The sequence below is a fragment of the Stegodyphus dumicola genome, chromosome 6 (assembly GCF_044657685.1).
Source record: "Stegodyphus dumicola isolate Sdum_Otavi_A_Nest chromosome 6, ASM4465768v1".
Taxonomy (NCBI): Eukaryota; Metazoa; Arthropoda; class Arachnida; order Araneae; family Eresidae; genus Stegodyphus; species Stegodyphus dumicola.
This window is the reverse complement of record NC_140773.1, coordinates 133625748-133640557: the sequence shown is the minus strand read 5'-3', so window position 1 is coordinate 133640557 and position 14810 is coordinate 133625748. Positions and strand designations below refer to the sequence as shown.

Sequence of the window (14810 nt, the reverse complement as noted above, 5' to 3'; positions counted from 1 at the left end):
ATATACAAAACATAAACATAACTTGAAAATTGCAAAAAAGTACTTACCGAGACCCATGCAATCATAAAATGGCGGCCACACCCGTGCAAAAAAGAATGTAAGAATAAAACGAATGTAAAATTTGTCTAGAAAATCTTTAATTTTATAATCTTGTTTAACACAAATGTATGTTTTCATACACATTTTTGCGAAAAATTTGGGACATAAATTTTTTGCGAAGAAGGTTTCAATAATAATGATAATAACAGCAATCATTTGTTTGATTTGAATGTGTCTACAAAGAAAATGCATGTCATACTTTTATTAGATAATACAAATTTTATGAAATCAATGTGCATTTTTTTAAGTTTGTTATATTTAATTTTAACTTGATCTTGGGAAATGATGAAAATATTTATTTAAATTTCATACCATATTTAAATTTCATAGCATATTTGAATTTATTATTCATAGCATTTTATATCATATTTAAATTTCATAGCGAGTTAAACTTTTCTCAAAATTCTTCAAATGTTTATTATATATTCAGTGTGAACTAAAATTTGTAAAATAATTGTAACCAAAAGCGTGTAATCATTCTGGATTTGTGACTGTTATAAACCATCTGTGACCTCTCTCTGAGGTATCAGAACACCACAATTTCTTCACAAGACCCTACAAATAAAATATCGTCTAAGAAAAGCTTGTAATAGATATGGAAGAGTTGTTCAAAACCACGAAAAGCAAAAAAACGAAGTCAGATCTATCGGCTGAAGTCAAATCAATAAATAGATAAAAAAAATCTCTATTTGATCTAAGTTCTTCGGGGTCCTTTTATACTGCAGAGACTGACCAGAAAAAAATATCCTAAAGTCTTTTTGAGATTTCGGAAATTCTCTTTCACTTATTTTATTTTATTTATTTAGTTATTTATTTTTACTTTCCCCCTCCTCGCTTCAGAAATTTTTGAAAAGGAGGAATTTTATGTTCCTTTAGGCAGAAAATCCAACCTTGGTCTTGACGACACGAAGTCTTTCAGGAAATATTATTGAATATTACACAATTTTTCAAAACTCCACAATCTTTGTATTTTTTAAGTGCACACTCCCACAAAAGATATTTTATAAATTCTCTTCTATCATATTTCCTTATATTAAATTTGCACTTATCAAAATCCTCATTTTCCAAAACCAACAACTGGTTTAGATCTTCCCGATCTATTCTGAATGAATAATTCCCGACTTAAGTGCTACTACGTTCTCTTCATTTTGTCCAGGCTCGTAAGTACCACAGAAGTCGTGATTAGGAGTCTCCGATCGTTAAGATTGTCGATTGGATGGATGATAGCGATAGAATTAATCGAAATCGAGCAATGTAGATTCGCTTGGCTACATACAGGTCGACGTTTTGACACTGCACTTGGGCGTTCGAATCCGAGTGTGATTCAAGTAATGATCCTTTTGGAACAGCTTATCATTATTTAATGTCAACAGCTGATGATGAAGAGATGTAGTTTAATAATGAGCTTGTTAATGAGACTGTTCGCCATATAATGTCGGATTTGCATTTAGCGCTTTATATATGCATTTTGCCGTTTTAATCTTTGAGATTGAAATAACAGTGAAATAAAATTGTCAGCTAACGTAATAACTATACTTTTTGACAGTAATGTAAAACAACAGTTTTCTTTATTTTGCAATAAATTAAGCACTTGTGCAGTATCATTTAATTTTCTAACCAATCAGTTTGAAATGAAATGAAGTTTTATAGAAAAGGTAAAAAACTTCATTTCATTTCCCCTGCCAGAATGCAAATTTCCAGCACTTGCGATATCCAAATTAGGAAGAAAGAAAGAAGTACTTAAATGGAGTTTTGAAAGATGTAAACAGAACGGGGTTTGCTTGCTTGAGGACAATGCTACTGACTTTGATTCTCTAGCGATAATTCTGCGGCGTAGAGTTATTCTTGCTATTTGGTTTGTTTATGCCGACTTCGAGTCAGAGCCAGCTTGCGCAATAGTTGAACTCTGAAGCTACTTAAGCTAAACTTTATTAATTTTAAGGTTATTCATAATCTTTTAATTTAAGACAAAAGTGCTGGCTTCTGTAAGCATGAGCTGCTGTTGATTGTTAAACTTTATTTGAGCTAATAAAGGCTTCTCTACACCCTTCTCCAGAAAAGACTTCCTGATAATTCACGGAACAGTCTTTCACCGTCGCGTACATTTAATGATTACACGTTACACACTCTAATATAATACATATATCAAGGAATATAATGAAACATAAATTCTTCTTTGTAGTACATGTGCATTATACATGTGTATACCAGACACACCAAATCCATCAGTTTATTAAAATTACTTTTGTAAAAGACGAAATAACGGAAAAGCCTTACGTTAAGTATTTGTAGAAACTTATATTTTAAAAAACTTTGAAAGGCACAGGTATTCTGCAATCCACACAAAAAGAGATCCCATACGAAAAAATTCTTTAAATAAGAACTACCAGACAAAATTTTCTGAACTTATTAGTGATAAAACGGAAAGGGACTTTTCAAGGGATTCCAGATTTCCCAAGACGGCATGCTGTTGCTTCCTTCAGGCTAGAAACAGGCCATGACTACCTTGCTGGTTATCTACACAGATTCGGAACACTTTCCCCTCCAAACTGTATCTTATGCAGTAGTGACCATGCTATGGATGCCCAGCTGGTCTCAGGAATTATTTACGATAGTTATTGTAAGGACGGACTAATTGACGTTTGTTGTCGGTATGTTTTCTTTACAGTTACTGTTTAATGTTCCTGCTTCCTTTTTATATGTTTTTGGTTAGTTGTTTCTGCTTATGTGTTTACTCTGTGTGCTTTCCTTCTAGCGAATGACATATATCAAGTGCTACAGCAAATAAAACGATATTTTTAAAAATATTTCTTAAACGTTTATGGTATTTGCAGAAATCGTAACCTAAGAAATTATCATTTTAATCAAAGAATTGGATGATAATATTTCATACATTAAGTAATAATCACTTGAAAGCATTCACAATCCTGCAATTCAATGATTCATATTAATGAAATTAATTTCAAAAAATTTAATTTATTGTGAACATCGAGCAATAGCTCTAAAATGAATTACTGTGCACATATTGAGAAACTAGGCCTACAATATTCATTTGAAACTTAAATTTTTGTGTTTGGCTTAAATATATATTATGTACTAACGCCTGCACATACGTACACACATAAATGCACAGACACGCACACATACATGTACATATGGTGAATATGAGCACAGTTTAAGAAATCATATAAAATCAACGAACTGCTATGCCAGAATACGGTTTGTACCTTAAAGTATCACAGAATTATTTTGGTATAATGTATATTTTAGTTAAAATTTTTACGAACAGATAGTATTATTAACAGCCCTTAATTCAATTAGAATGAAAAAGTAAGATTGTATGACATTTATTGATCTGCATTTGCAAGATATAACAATATTACAACAATCCATTCTGATCTGAGAATTTTATAATAAATACTTTAATCAACTACTGCACTAATTTATATTTATAGGTGATTTATAATATGGTGCTTTAATGGTGATTTCTAATGAAGCAAACATCCTTAGTTACTATAAGAACTGCTCAAAACCTTGCCAGTCACGATTTTACAGCATATATGGCCAAAAACCTAATTAAAATAATAGTCATATGTATAAAATAACGTATTTCTTTTGCTACATTTTAATACCAGAAATAATAAACAGAGCGATCCAAGTCGCATCTTGCTATCCCTTTGCGGCACCCTTTCGCATATGACTTTCCAAAAAAAAAATACTCTAAGGGCTATTAATCTATAGAGTACTCTTTCGCCTCAAAAACATGAAGTCAAATCTGAACAACTTTCCTAAGAAGAGAACCCCCCTGAGAAAGTTGGTTTTTAAGTGTTGGAGTGTCGAAAATTGCAGGGAAAATGCACTCATAGCTTTGTCCAAAAACTGAAAATACTCCATTACGTTCGGTTTTAAAGTTTTTGTGAATAGAAACTTATTTAATGATACGCATGACAGCTTTGCCATCGACTGTGGTAGGAAGTATCATATGTTGTGCTTCTTCAGTATTAGAAGCTGAATTTTCTTAATGAACTTTTTTCTGGTACAGAAACTTGATCAAGCCTATTTTCGCATCTAATAACATCATCTTCACATATTTTGACAAGTTCTGCGGTATATACTGAAAATATGTATTGCAATTTTTCTTGCACTTAGTGAGAGAAAAATCTTTGGTTTTCCATACATCCTCAGCACTTTTTACCGATAGTGCCGAAAAGATGGATTATTTGAATTGTTGCAAAGCACACAAGGATTAAGCGAAGGAATGACTTCGTGGAAGTCGATTTTAAGGAACTTGGTTCGTAATATTACACATGAGAAAAATCACGAAAATTCTCATAAAACCAACCTTCGCCGGAGTTTAAATTGCTAGTTTACAGTGATTTTACCGCTCACGATTTGGTAGATCTGGAGCAAAAACAAAAATACAGAAAAAATAAATAAATAAATAAATAAATAAATAAATAAATAAAGATCCATGTTGGATGGTCGATTCTGTAACAATTTGTTAAGAAATTTCTAGGGAGCTGCTGCGGTAGTTTCTAGGGTGGTAGTTGTTCAGAAATATTATCAATGGACTTTGAACGATCCTGTCTCACTTTTCAATGTTGTGCTCATTTCTGCTAGTTAGTGGACGAAACGCAGCAGTTTTCATCTGACATGTTGCCATTATTGAAACCACAAAACTACTCGTACTCTTTTCGTTTACTCAACACATTGTCGTTTACTCAACACATTTTGAAAGTTTGTTAAAGCATAACAACGGTATCATATGCAGGTTTCATCAATCAAATACAAAATTTCAAGCATACTCTTCGTTATCTGTAGTCAAAAACATGAAGAACGCTGTGAGCAGAAATATGCAAAACATCAGCACCAGTGGCTAAATGCTATATTCATACTTATGATACATGATATGCTAGGGTAACTGATTAAGGTAAAGAGTACAAAGGCAATCTACCTAACGGAAGGAATTCCTTAGAGGAATTTTTACAAGAAACTGGTTTGTATTTATGTTACACATTGAGAATGTTGAAACAACTCGCGTAAAACCACTCTTTTCGCCAGGAATCAAAACATGGTGAAACAAATAGTGTTCAGCAATCCTAATGTACGGCCTCTGCTAGGCCGTTCTTCTTGCCACGGTAACTTTAACTGCAAGGTAGCAAGGCCTGGTGTCACGATTGACTATCTCTATGTATGTGCTTTTCATAAAGAGTTTGCTAATCACTTTAGATATTTATCTCCATTTTATTCCTTGTACGAAGTAAAGGAAGTATTGTAATCGCGAAAAATTCCGGGTATCATATTTCAAATATAATATCCATTTTGACCTCTCTCGAATTAATTTGAACGATATTTTTACATGCAATCCGAACTTACGGACACAATAAAGGCCCCCTTTTTCCAAAACGAATTCTAAAATAGATTAAAAATGGATTCGAAAAATATTTTTCGTCACATCGATACGTATGTATATATGTATCTCGCATAAATCAAAAACGAGTTACCATAGAACTATAAAAATTTTGTGTATATGATTGCTATAACATGTAGTTCTGCAACCTCTCTTTTTCGTTGCTATCGGAAGCACCAAATGTTTACACATTGCTACTGTGTTACCCGGTTCGGTGAGCTCAGTTTATATTTTCTATTCTCATATTTTGGTAAATTGTCCATTTTATGCTTTAAATGTGATTGAATTATGTTCCGACCTTTAATTAATCTCTGTGCAATAGTTTTCGAATTATCAACAGTTAAAAGTTTGAGTGTCACTAGTTCTAATAAGGCAGCTATTTGTTTATATCTGAAGCTCTTAGTAGTAGCATAGTGAATTCAGTTGATGTACCGGCTTCACTGTCTTTTCGCCCAATGGGACCAGCAGTTAACTATTTTTTTTTTTTTTTTGGCAGTGAAAATTTTGCCCTCCTGCACTTTGGCCAAATTGCTTCTTTTAGCATGCTAATTTTAATTGCATTTTATTTTATTGTTTTTAACTGTATATCGTGTTTTAGGTTTTTCTACACTTTACCCTTTTTAATGATCATGTTTTGATATATGATATATTTTTGTCATGCCACAAAGTGGGAACTGAGTTACTTGAATGAGAAATATATCTCTACTGAAATTTGAGGAATAGGTTTCAATGAAGTGCAGAAAAAAATGTGTGTAATTTAATAGGTAGTATAAGGATGTCGTAATGTGTCCATATCAGATTCTTTAATGGATTAGGAAATTGCAAGTAGAATTCAGCGTTGTGAAAATTTGCCCTAATACTAATCATATTTGATAAAAATAAGAAAATATTTAAAATATTAAGTATCGAACTGATGTGAGTTCAGGTTTGTTATAGTTCTGAAGGTTTTCCTTTCAATATAAAAAAATTTATGTCGAAACAACTGATTAAATGGAATTAGAAGGAAAGATGATTATTCATATAGCTCACTAAGGTGAAGAGATTTTTATATTTGTATATATTGCTGGCAGTTTCTAAGAGTAAAATAACTGAAATAATTGTATTTTAATATGGGCTAAATTGCATTGAAATGTATAAGAATTAATTATCATCTATGAATAGTGAAATATTTTATGATATTTAGAAAGCAATCTATGTTATTAATTCTGAATTCAGTAATTTTTGAAATATTTTTAGTGTAAATTAAAAATAAAACTGAGCAATGACCATGAATTTCAATAAATACAATACTTATTTTCTCGATTTAAATTTCAGGTGGCTTGGATCCACACCAACAGATTTACATTATTGACTCTACAAAACCGAGTCATCACAAGAAGTTCCCGGTACAAGGTAAGCCACAACAGTTACAGAACGTGGTGGTTGCATATCTCCAATGTACAAGAGCGAGATCGCGGAGAATATATGTGCCAAGTAAATACGGTACCAATGATGACACAAGTTGGATACATAGAAGTCGTCGGTAAGTTTCACGCAATTGTATAGAAACGAATACCATTTAAGTGAGTAAGTGAAACTCCAACTAATTTCGGTTTTCCAAATCATCTGTGTAATCCGTATTTTAACCCTTTCAAGGCGAAAAGACCTGAGGCAACCTTTCTTTCAAACAACCACTACCGCCCGAAATTATGATGTTGTTTTCTTTCCTCCCCCTAAGTTATGCATTAGTTCTGTGTAACATAAAATTTAGAATAGTTCATACATTAAATTTTGATAGCTGTAATTAGATTAATTACGTTAATTTGCTAAGACACAAAAACACAAGAAATACAATTTTCCTAACCGACTAACCTTACTCAAATTTTAATAATTCATTGCTTTGTGTAAATTTGACTGAATAACTCACAATTCAAATTTGAATGTATGTATATAAAATTATGTACTGGTGAGTGACATGAACAAATCAAATAAAACATACTATTAATTAATCCAAAGAAAATATATAAGTTTATTGAGCCTAATAATATAGCATCAAATATTAATGGTAGATATCAAAACCAGACAGAACTATTTTTAACAGGAAAAACATTTACCTTCTCCGGAGAGGGAAAAAAATATTTAACATTTAACAGTTAACCTTAACATATACTGTAACTTGACCAATATTATAACCAATTATATTTTCCTACAACATTTTTTACACAGGCTATTTGAGAACACATTCATACTTTGTAAACATAATATTTAATTCAATTGATCATTTGCAGATTAACAAACAAGCTAGGTAAAATACCGGGTGCAATTTCTAGAATTTCAACCTTTACATGCACAAAATTAACTTTCCTTATTATGGTTTCTAGGGACCATTAAATTACAATAACCAGAAAGATGCAGAAATTTTAATCAATATTACACATAATTGAAAATTTGCACTTACTCTATTAATATTCCGTAACCGGGAACGATGGAAAAGTTATATTACACAAATAAAATCATGAACAGTAATTATAATAAAACACTACTTTAACAAGATTTCTAAGACGAGGCAGTGATGGAAATTAAGTTACCTTCATTTTTGCCAACTGAGTTAAGGAATGGCTTTCTCAATATCTGATACACTAAAAATTAATTAACTTTAAGAAAAATTAATTACCCTTAACAAATTTAATTAACCTTTACAAAATTAATTACCCTTAACAAATTTAATTAACCTTTACAAAATTAATTACCCTTAACCAAATTTCATTAACTTAATTATCTATTAAAAAAAATGTCTTTTATTTCTAACAAGTTATTTCTGGTAAGCTTAGCATGGTTAACTATTATTCCCTCAATTACCTAACAAAATGTATTAGTTAACTTAACAGGGTTGAACTAAACTAAGACAAAAGATAATTTTAACTTATTTTTATACTTAAGGAACGACTATGCAGTCACATGGCATTAATATCAACTGGTTACCAGGGATTCTCCTTTATGTAGAACCAACGGCTCAGGCAGGTGACGAACTGGAACTTGGCATCAGAGACGGACCCAGATATAAGAGGATGTAGAAATGCCCGCTGACTAAGGCTCTCAAAGACGCTAACACCAAGACATCACCCAGAAGACAACGAACGGAGCCAAAAGTTCTCTGGAACACTGGATCTTTCGGGAAGGCAGGCCAAGCAACCAGCAAGAGAAAAAATAATTTTTTTCTTTCCTTACTCATTGGGAAGCTGGCAAAGTCGATGAGGTGGCTGAATTTTTGAAGAACTTCGCTGGATACGAAAACTGAATCCGATGATACATTTTTAACAAATCAAACAGATGCTGGCTATGAAGGAAAATGTTGAATTTTCTGTTAGAAAGTCATTTTGAAGAAATTATTGCAGTTAGGCAACGTAGCAAGATCTCGGGTCGAGGCTCCGAGAATCTGCATCTTCGTCATGCATTATTGTGAACCTCAGGGAACAGAGGACAGCTAAAAGCACTTCCAAAAGTGCAAGTCACACGAAAAGCCAGGGGCAAGAAGGGCCAACTGCCGCGAAAACAACCCCTTTTAGATATGACGGGACATCCACCTTGGCTAAACTCCCGCCCGAAAAGGTGAAAAAACAGTTGCCGAAAACTCCCGCCGTAAGGAATGCAAAATTTCTACTTTTTCCGCAACGAACCAGAACTTAATATCACGCCAAGTTCGCGCCAAACCAAGGCCAGCTGTGCAGGTGCAGAGACTCCGAATGACAACTATTAAACTCCCCCGGCCGGAAATGGCTTCCCACGTTGGACAAGAACCCGAAATTCTGTTAAGAAGTGAATTTTTGGAACGCTTCTTTCCCCCTTTTTGCTAGGGAAATACTTAGGAAGTTTTTGTTAATTAAAAGGCTATAACTTAAATTCTGTTGAAAGTAGAGATATGAAAGTAGTCTCAAATTAAAGTGCTAAATTTTCTGCTTCTATTGATATTAAATTCTAAGGGTTTAACTTAATTTAAGACATGAAAATTATAGTTTATTACGTGAAAATTTACCAAGATCCATTGTGTGAGTAATCAATCTCGAATGCAAGCAAGAATGAATAACGCTAGCTAAAAATATTTGCGTGCGAGTTCAGATAAAAAATTGACCAAACAATACCAATAATTAATTGAAAAAATACATGTTGTGTAGCATAAAATTAATAATAATTAATACATTAAATTTTGATAGCTCTAATTAGATTAATTACTTTAATTTGCTACACAACAGTAGCAGGAGTAATTGCCCCAAATGCACCGTATAGTTGCAGACAGCTTGTCCTGAAAGGCTAAAGGATGCTTCTTTCTTAGGAAGTAGAAAGGATGTCATTTGAAATCTTCATACCTCTGTGCTTTAATGGCTTCTCCGGCCATTAAAGCACAGAGGTAGAGGGGGGAACGGGTGGAACGAGTAATAGACGGGGACGGGCCTATCGGTATTTTAAGCATACACAGGTTAGTAAAGGTTCGGTTGTCTAAGAGTTAATACGAAGCCGTTTTGTTTCTGCTTTTATGTTGTTTTATTGCAATGAAGAAAATACATTAAAAAAATTAAGTATTTTTATTCTAGCCAAAAAAGTGCTCTTTCTCTTCCCAAACAGTGTGTTTACAATAGTATCACACGTAGCAACTATCTATCTAAGACCCCCTATACCTGAGTACATGACGAAATCTTGGAACTGAGCAACACTTTCCTGTGGTATTACTTCCATAGAAGACCCAAATAATTCTGAACCACAAACTGGCTTAGAGAGAGTTCAGTGTACTTTTATTTTTTTATTCTTTGAGGCCTTTTAAAACAGAAACATAATACCCATTACAAAAACTCTATGTTTAAGAAGTTTAGAACATCATAAGAAAGAACACAATGTATACAAAAAGCTAATTGGAAGCAACTGATTAAAATTTCACTGCATATTATGAGACAAAATTTCTATTGTGAAGAGAAAATTTGCATAACATCATCTCATTCTTGGCTTACTAAAAAAAAAAGAACGTTTTAATGACTAAGGGATGGAAAGGTGGATTTCATATAGTGCACAGAGCCTTCTCCGTTAATGATATGAACGTCATATACATGTATATCTGTGGTGCATATCTAACAACTTATGACACGCATTCATCTAAGTTTATTAAACAGTTTCTTAAAAATATATGCTTTAATTTACGAATTTTATATTATTTAAATCAACTGAAACATCAAAAGCATATAATAAAATTAACAAAACATTTGATTTGAATTCATGTTGAAAAAAGAACAAATGTTTCATTTCCTCTGAAGATGACTGAGAGTATTATTACAATTCCCACAAAAATTGCATTGGTATTTATCAGATTCATCAGGCTCTTAGGATAGAAAGTTGTTTTTCCTAAGAGCAACTACATTTGCGGAGGGAAAAAATCAAGCCTTCAGATTTTATATTACGCCCAAAGGGACTATTATTTTTCATTTACACACACGTACACGTTTCGATAGCATTTACGATAATATCCGTTTGGGCTAACAATATTTAAAACAGCATATCTTTAGAATTTCCGATAAATAGCCTGGCGCCTGGTATAAAAAAAAATTTCACGTACATTGCTACTTTGTTCTCTTTCATATTGTTAATCAAATTCGTTACAGTTTTTAAAAAATATTAAATAGACAATAAAACAATTTCCATAATCGAGATTTCAGGTACCCATATTATGGTGGAGGACTACGTTATTCAAAATTTGATGTCTCTAGGTACCACTGGTTTTTCACAATGCGAGAAACATACATACATTCATGCATATTCTTCATTATTTAATTTCTTTAAATATAAAACAACGAAATAATATTTGTTGGAACAAATTGGAAAAGTGAAATGGTAGCGAACCGATGCAAGACGTCGAGATAAGACTGGTTTAAAATAAAATGGTTTCTTAGAAGTGTGTGAACATAAAATTTAGTATTTGTTTCAGTCTAGTCTCTAAAATGAGTGAACCAAAGCCAGTGTCAAAAATGAGCCAAAGTCAAAAATGAGCAGTAATAGTGAAAGTGATGATTTATTGCTTGCAGAAAACAGAAAAGAACCGAAATTGTGTTATTATGGATAATGACCTGGAATATGAGGGTGATACGAATATTAAAATAGAACTCTTAGATGATACACTTGTTGATATTTTTTAGGAAAGAGATTAGGAAGATTATAATGAAAGTGAAATCGAAGTTCTTGAAACTGAAGTTAGTGAAGGTATAGAGAGATGGGCAGATGACGGTGATTTAAAAACAATTCCTTTTGTCGGCAAGGGGGTCTCTAACAGTTACTTAAAAGAGGTCATCCGTATGATCTTTTTTGAACTCCGATTTTTTTAAAAAAAATTTTATGTGGATTATGTTCTTTTCTTCATCACTGAATCTAAAATAACGATTTAATGCTATCTGACTATTTTCAGAAAAAATTTTATTCCAATTTAATGATGTTACTTTATTTTGTTTTGCATTGCATTGATGGCGTTCAATCATTTTATTTCTACGACGTATGTTACAAAGTGATTGATTTCTACTGCACACATGCTTTTTTTTTATTAAAATTGGTATATATAAAGAAAAAACGAAATTTGCGGATGGTCTTCAAAAATAAACGCCATCTAGAATGGGTTAAAAAAGTTGAACTGCTTTCTTTATTGTATTTTCTGAGGAAGAGTTTCGAGATATATTCATAAAATACAAAGCATCAATAAGACAACTTTTCTGTGCTGATTCACTTACACACATATCATTTATATTATAGAAAACTCTTAACACTCATTTAACGAAGACATTCTTTCATTGATCTAATAATTCCTTATTCACATAGTCGAACTGCTGCTGAAGTCTTTGCTGGTAAATACACAGTTTCAATATGTTTAAGAGAGACATTTATAATATACGCTGTGTAAATGTCAGTAAGAAAAATATCATTCTTCATATTTTACCCCATTTCAAAAGCCATTCATTAAGAATTACTGACGACATCTACAACTTTTAATTACAATTATAGTTCACTTGTAATCTTTGTACTCTTTTAAAGAATCAGCAATTTTTTTCTTTACCCAGCTATTTATTGTTCCCGTTTTTTTACTACACTTATCATCACAGCATAATACGGTCAAACCATTTTTTCTGTATTTTCCATCCCACTGAACGTTCAGTTCAAATACACTCATTTGCAAAAAAATCGAAGCACCAAGAAGGACGTTTGCGATCGTGATGAAATTTGGTATGCAAAAACATCTTGATCGAACATGCAAATGATTAAAGTTTCAAGGCAAATGAAGAGGAATTGCGATCATAGCGTGCATTTCTGTGCGCAATTCCCAAAGTATAAAACCAGTATTATATCAAAGACCTTACTGACAACTAAACGACTTCGCACGTGGTCACATTGTAGGGTTGCGTGAACCTGGTAGGTCATACCGAGCAATAGGCCGCCTCCTGCAGCGTACAGCAACTGCAGTGCAAAGATGTTGGCAGCAATGGTTGCTACAAGGAAGTTGCCGACCAAATGAAGTCTCTGGAAGACCAAGGAGCACAAATGCGAGGCAAAATAGGATGATTTCTCGCCAGGTCCGAACCGCCTCAACGGTATCATTGTTGACAATTTAACGCACTACAGCCACATCTATAGCTCCCGTGGTAACGTCCACAATCTCACGGCGCTTGTCTGAGTCGGGATTACGCTCACAGAGGCCTTTAAGACGTTTGCCTTTGACCCTACGATATCGGCGGAGTCGTCTGGAGTGGTGTCGCAGCCGATCATCATGGCAGCCATAAGACTGGCATCGTATAGTGTTAAGCGATGAATCCCGCTTCACTCTTTAAGCAGATGACCACCGTGTTCGTGTTTGGAGAGGACGGGGCCAGCAATCCCAATCAGCCTTTATTTTACAAAGGTATACAGCCATAACCCCTGGCGTGATGGTGCGGGGCGCTATTTCTTATGACAGCAGCTCATCTTTAGTTATCCTCCTTACATCTTTAATAGCTCAAAGATTCTTGATACGATCCTGCGGCCGGTTGCATTACCCTTCATGGAACGTCATCTGGGCCATTTTCCAACGAGATAATGCCAGGCCACATACCGCTCGCATATCTCTGGACTGTCTCCGTGCGGTTGATACTTTTCCTTGGTCAGCAAGATCACCATACCTTTCACCAATCGAGCATGTCTGGGACATTGTAGGCCGTCAGATTCGGGCAACATATAATATCGCAGATTTAGACCGACAACTGATGGATGCCTAGCAGAATGTGTCGCAGGATGACATTAGGAACCTCTACCACTCCTTTCCTCGACGAATTCAAGCATGCATTGCCGCCAGGGGTAGTTCAACCATCTACTAATTTGAACGCTCAATGGGTGATTGTGAACCCTGAGCAGGTACTATGACCTTGATTTTTTAATCATTTTATTATCTGTGTATGAGCTATACACATATTGAATTTCATGAGAAACAACCACTTCCTTCGTGGTGCTTCGGGTTTTTTGCAAAAGAGTGTTTGTATGCTAAGTCAAAGCAAGATAGTGTAGAGAAAGCAGATGTCGGCAACCTATGACCCGCGGATCACCGAGTGACTCATTTCATAATTTTGTGACTACTTGAGTACCAGAATTAAAGGATAATATATAAAAATAAATATGGAACGAGCACTTTAAAGATACATAAGTAGTGAAACGAAAATAAATAATAACAATAACATTTTTGTTTGACTACAAAGTTGCAGTAGTGAACATGCATTTTTATTTTTTTAAATAAAAATTGTAACATAATTTCAAGGAGAAACTGGTAAGTCTGGCAACCCCCATCCATAATTCCAAATGTTGGAATTTCAAACAACAAACTTTAGCATTTTCAGCATTGTGGTTGAACTTATAAATGCGAGCAATCATTTTTATGCGTGAAATTTATTTTAAGTAAGAACAAAAGCAGCTTTACTATCGAAAATCCAGATGCTTGTACTCGTCTTCAGAAGACTAACTATAAGCTGGACTTGACTATATTGACTTCACAAGTTGAACATCAGGAGCGCTATTGATAAGAGAAAAATGCAGCTATATTTGTTTTTTAAATAATTTGAATTATAATTTTTACCTTTAAAGATTAGATTGTAATCTGTCAAAATAAAATTTATTGTATTAATAAAATATCAATAAAATTTATCTCATTATCCATCAAGAATGTGTGTTACAAAATGGAAGTATCACTGACTTAAAACATCTTCCTAAAATTGGTCAACATATTTTGGTTGATTTTGATCTGAAGCAAAAAAACGTTTGCTAACGCCTAGTAAAG

General features: G+C 33.4%; 1 protein-coding gene across 1 annotated transcript in view; it reads left to right on the top strand.

Moving 5' to 3' along the window:
* LOC118187358 (neurotrimin-like) overlaps positions 1-14810 on the top strand; it is a 554812-nt gene that overhangs the window by 323441 nt on the left and 216561 nt on the right. Inside the window, exon 3 of the mRNA XM_085818899.1 lies at positions 6824-7031. Coding sequence (XP_085675025.1) covers positions 6824-7031 — 208 coding nt within the window. The remainder of the gene's footprint in view (positions 1-6823; positions 7032-14810) is intronic.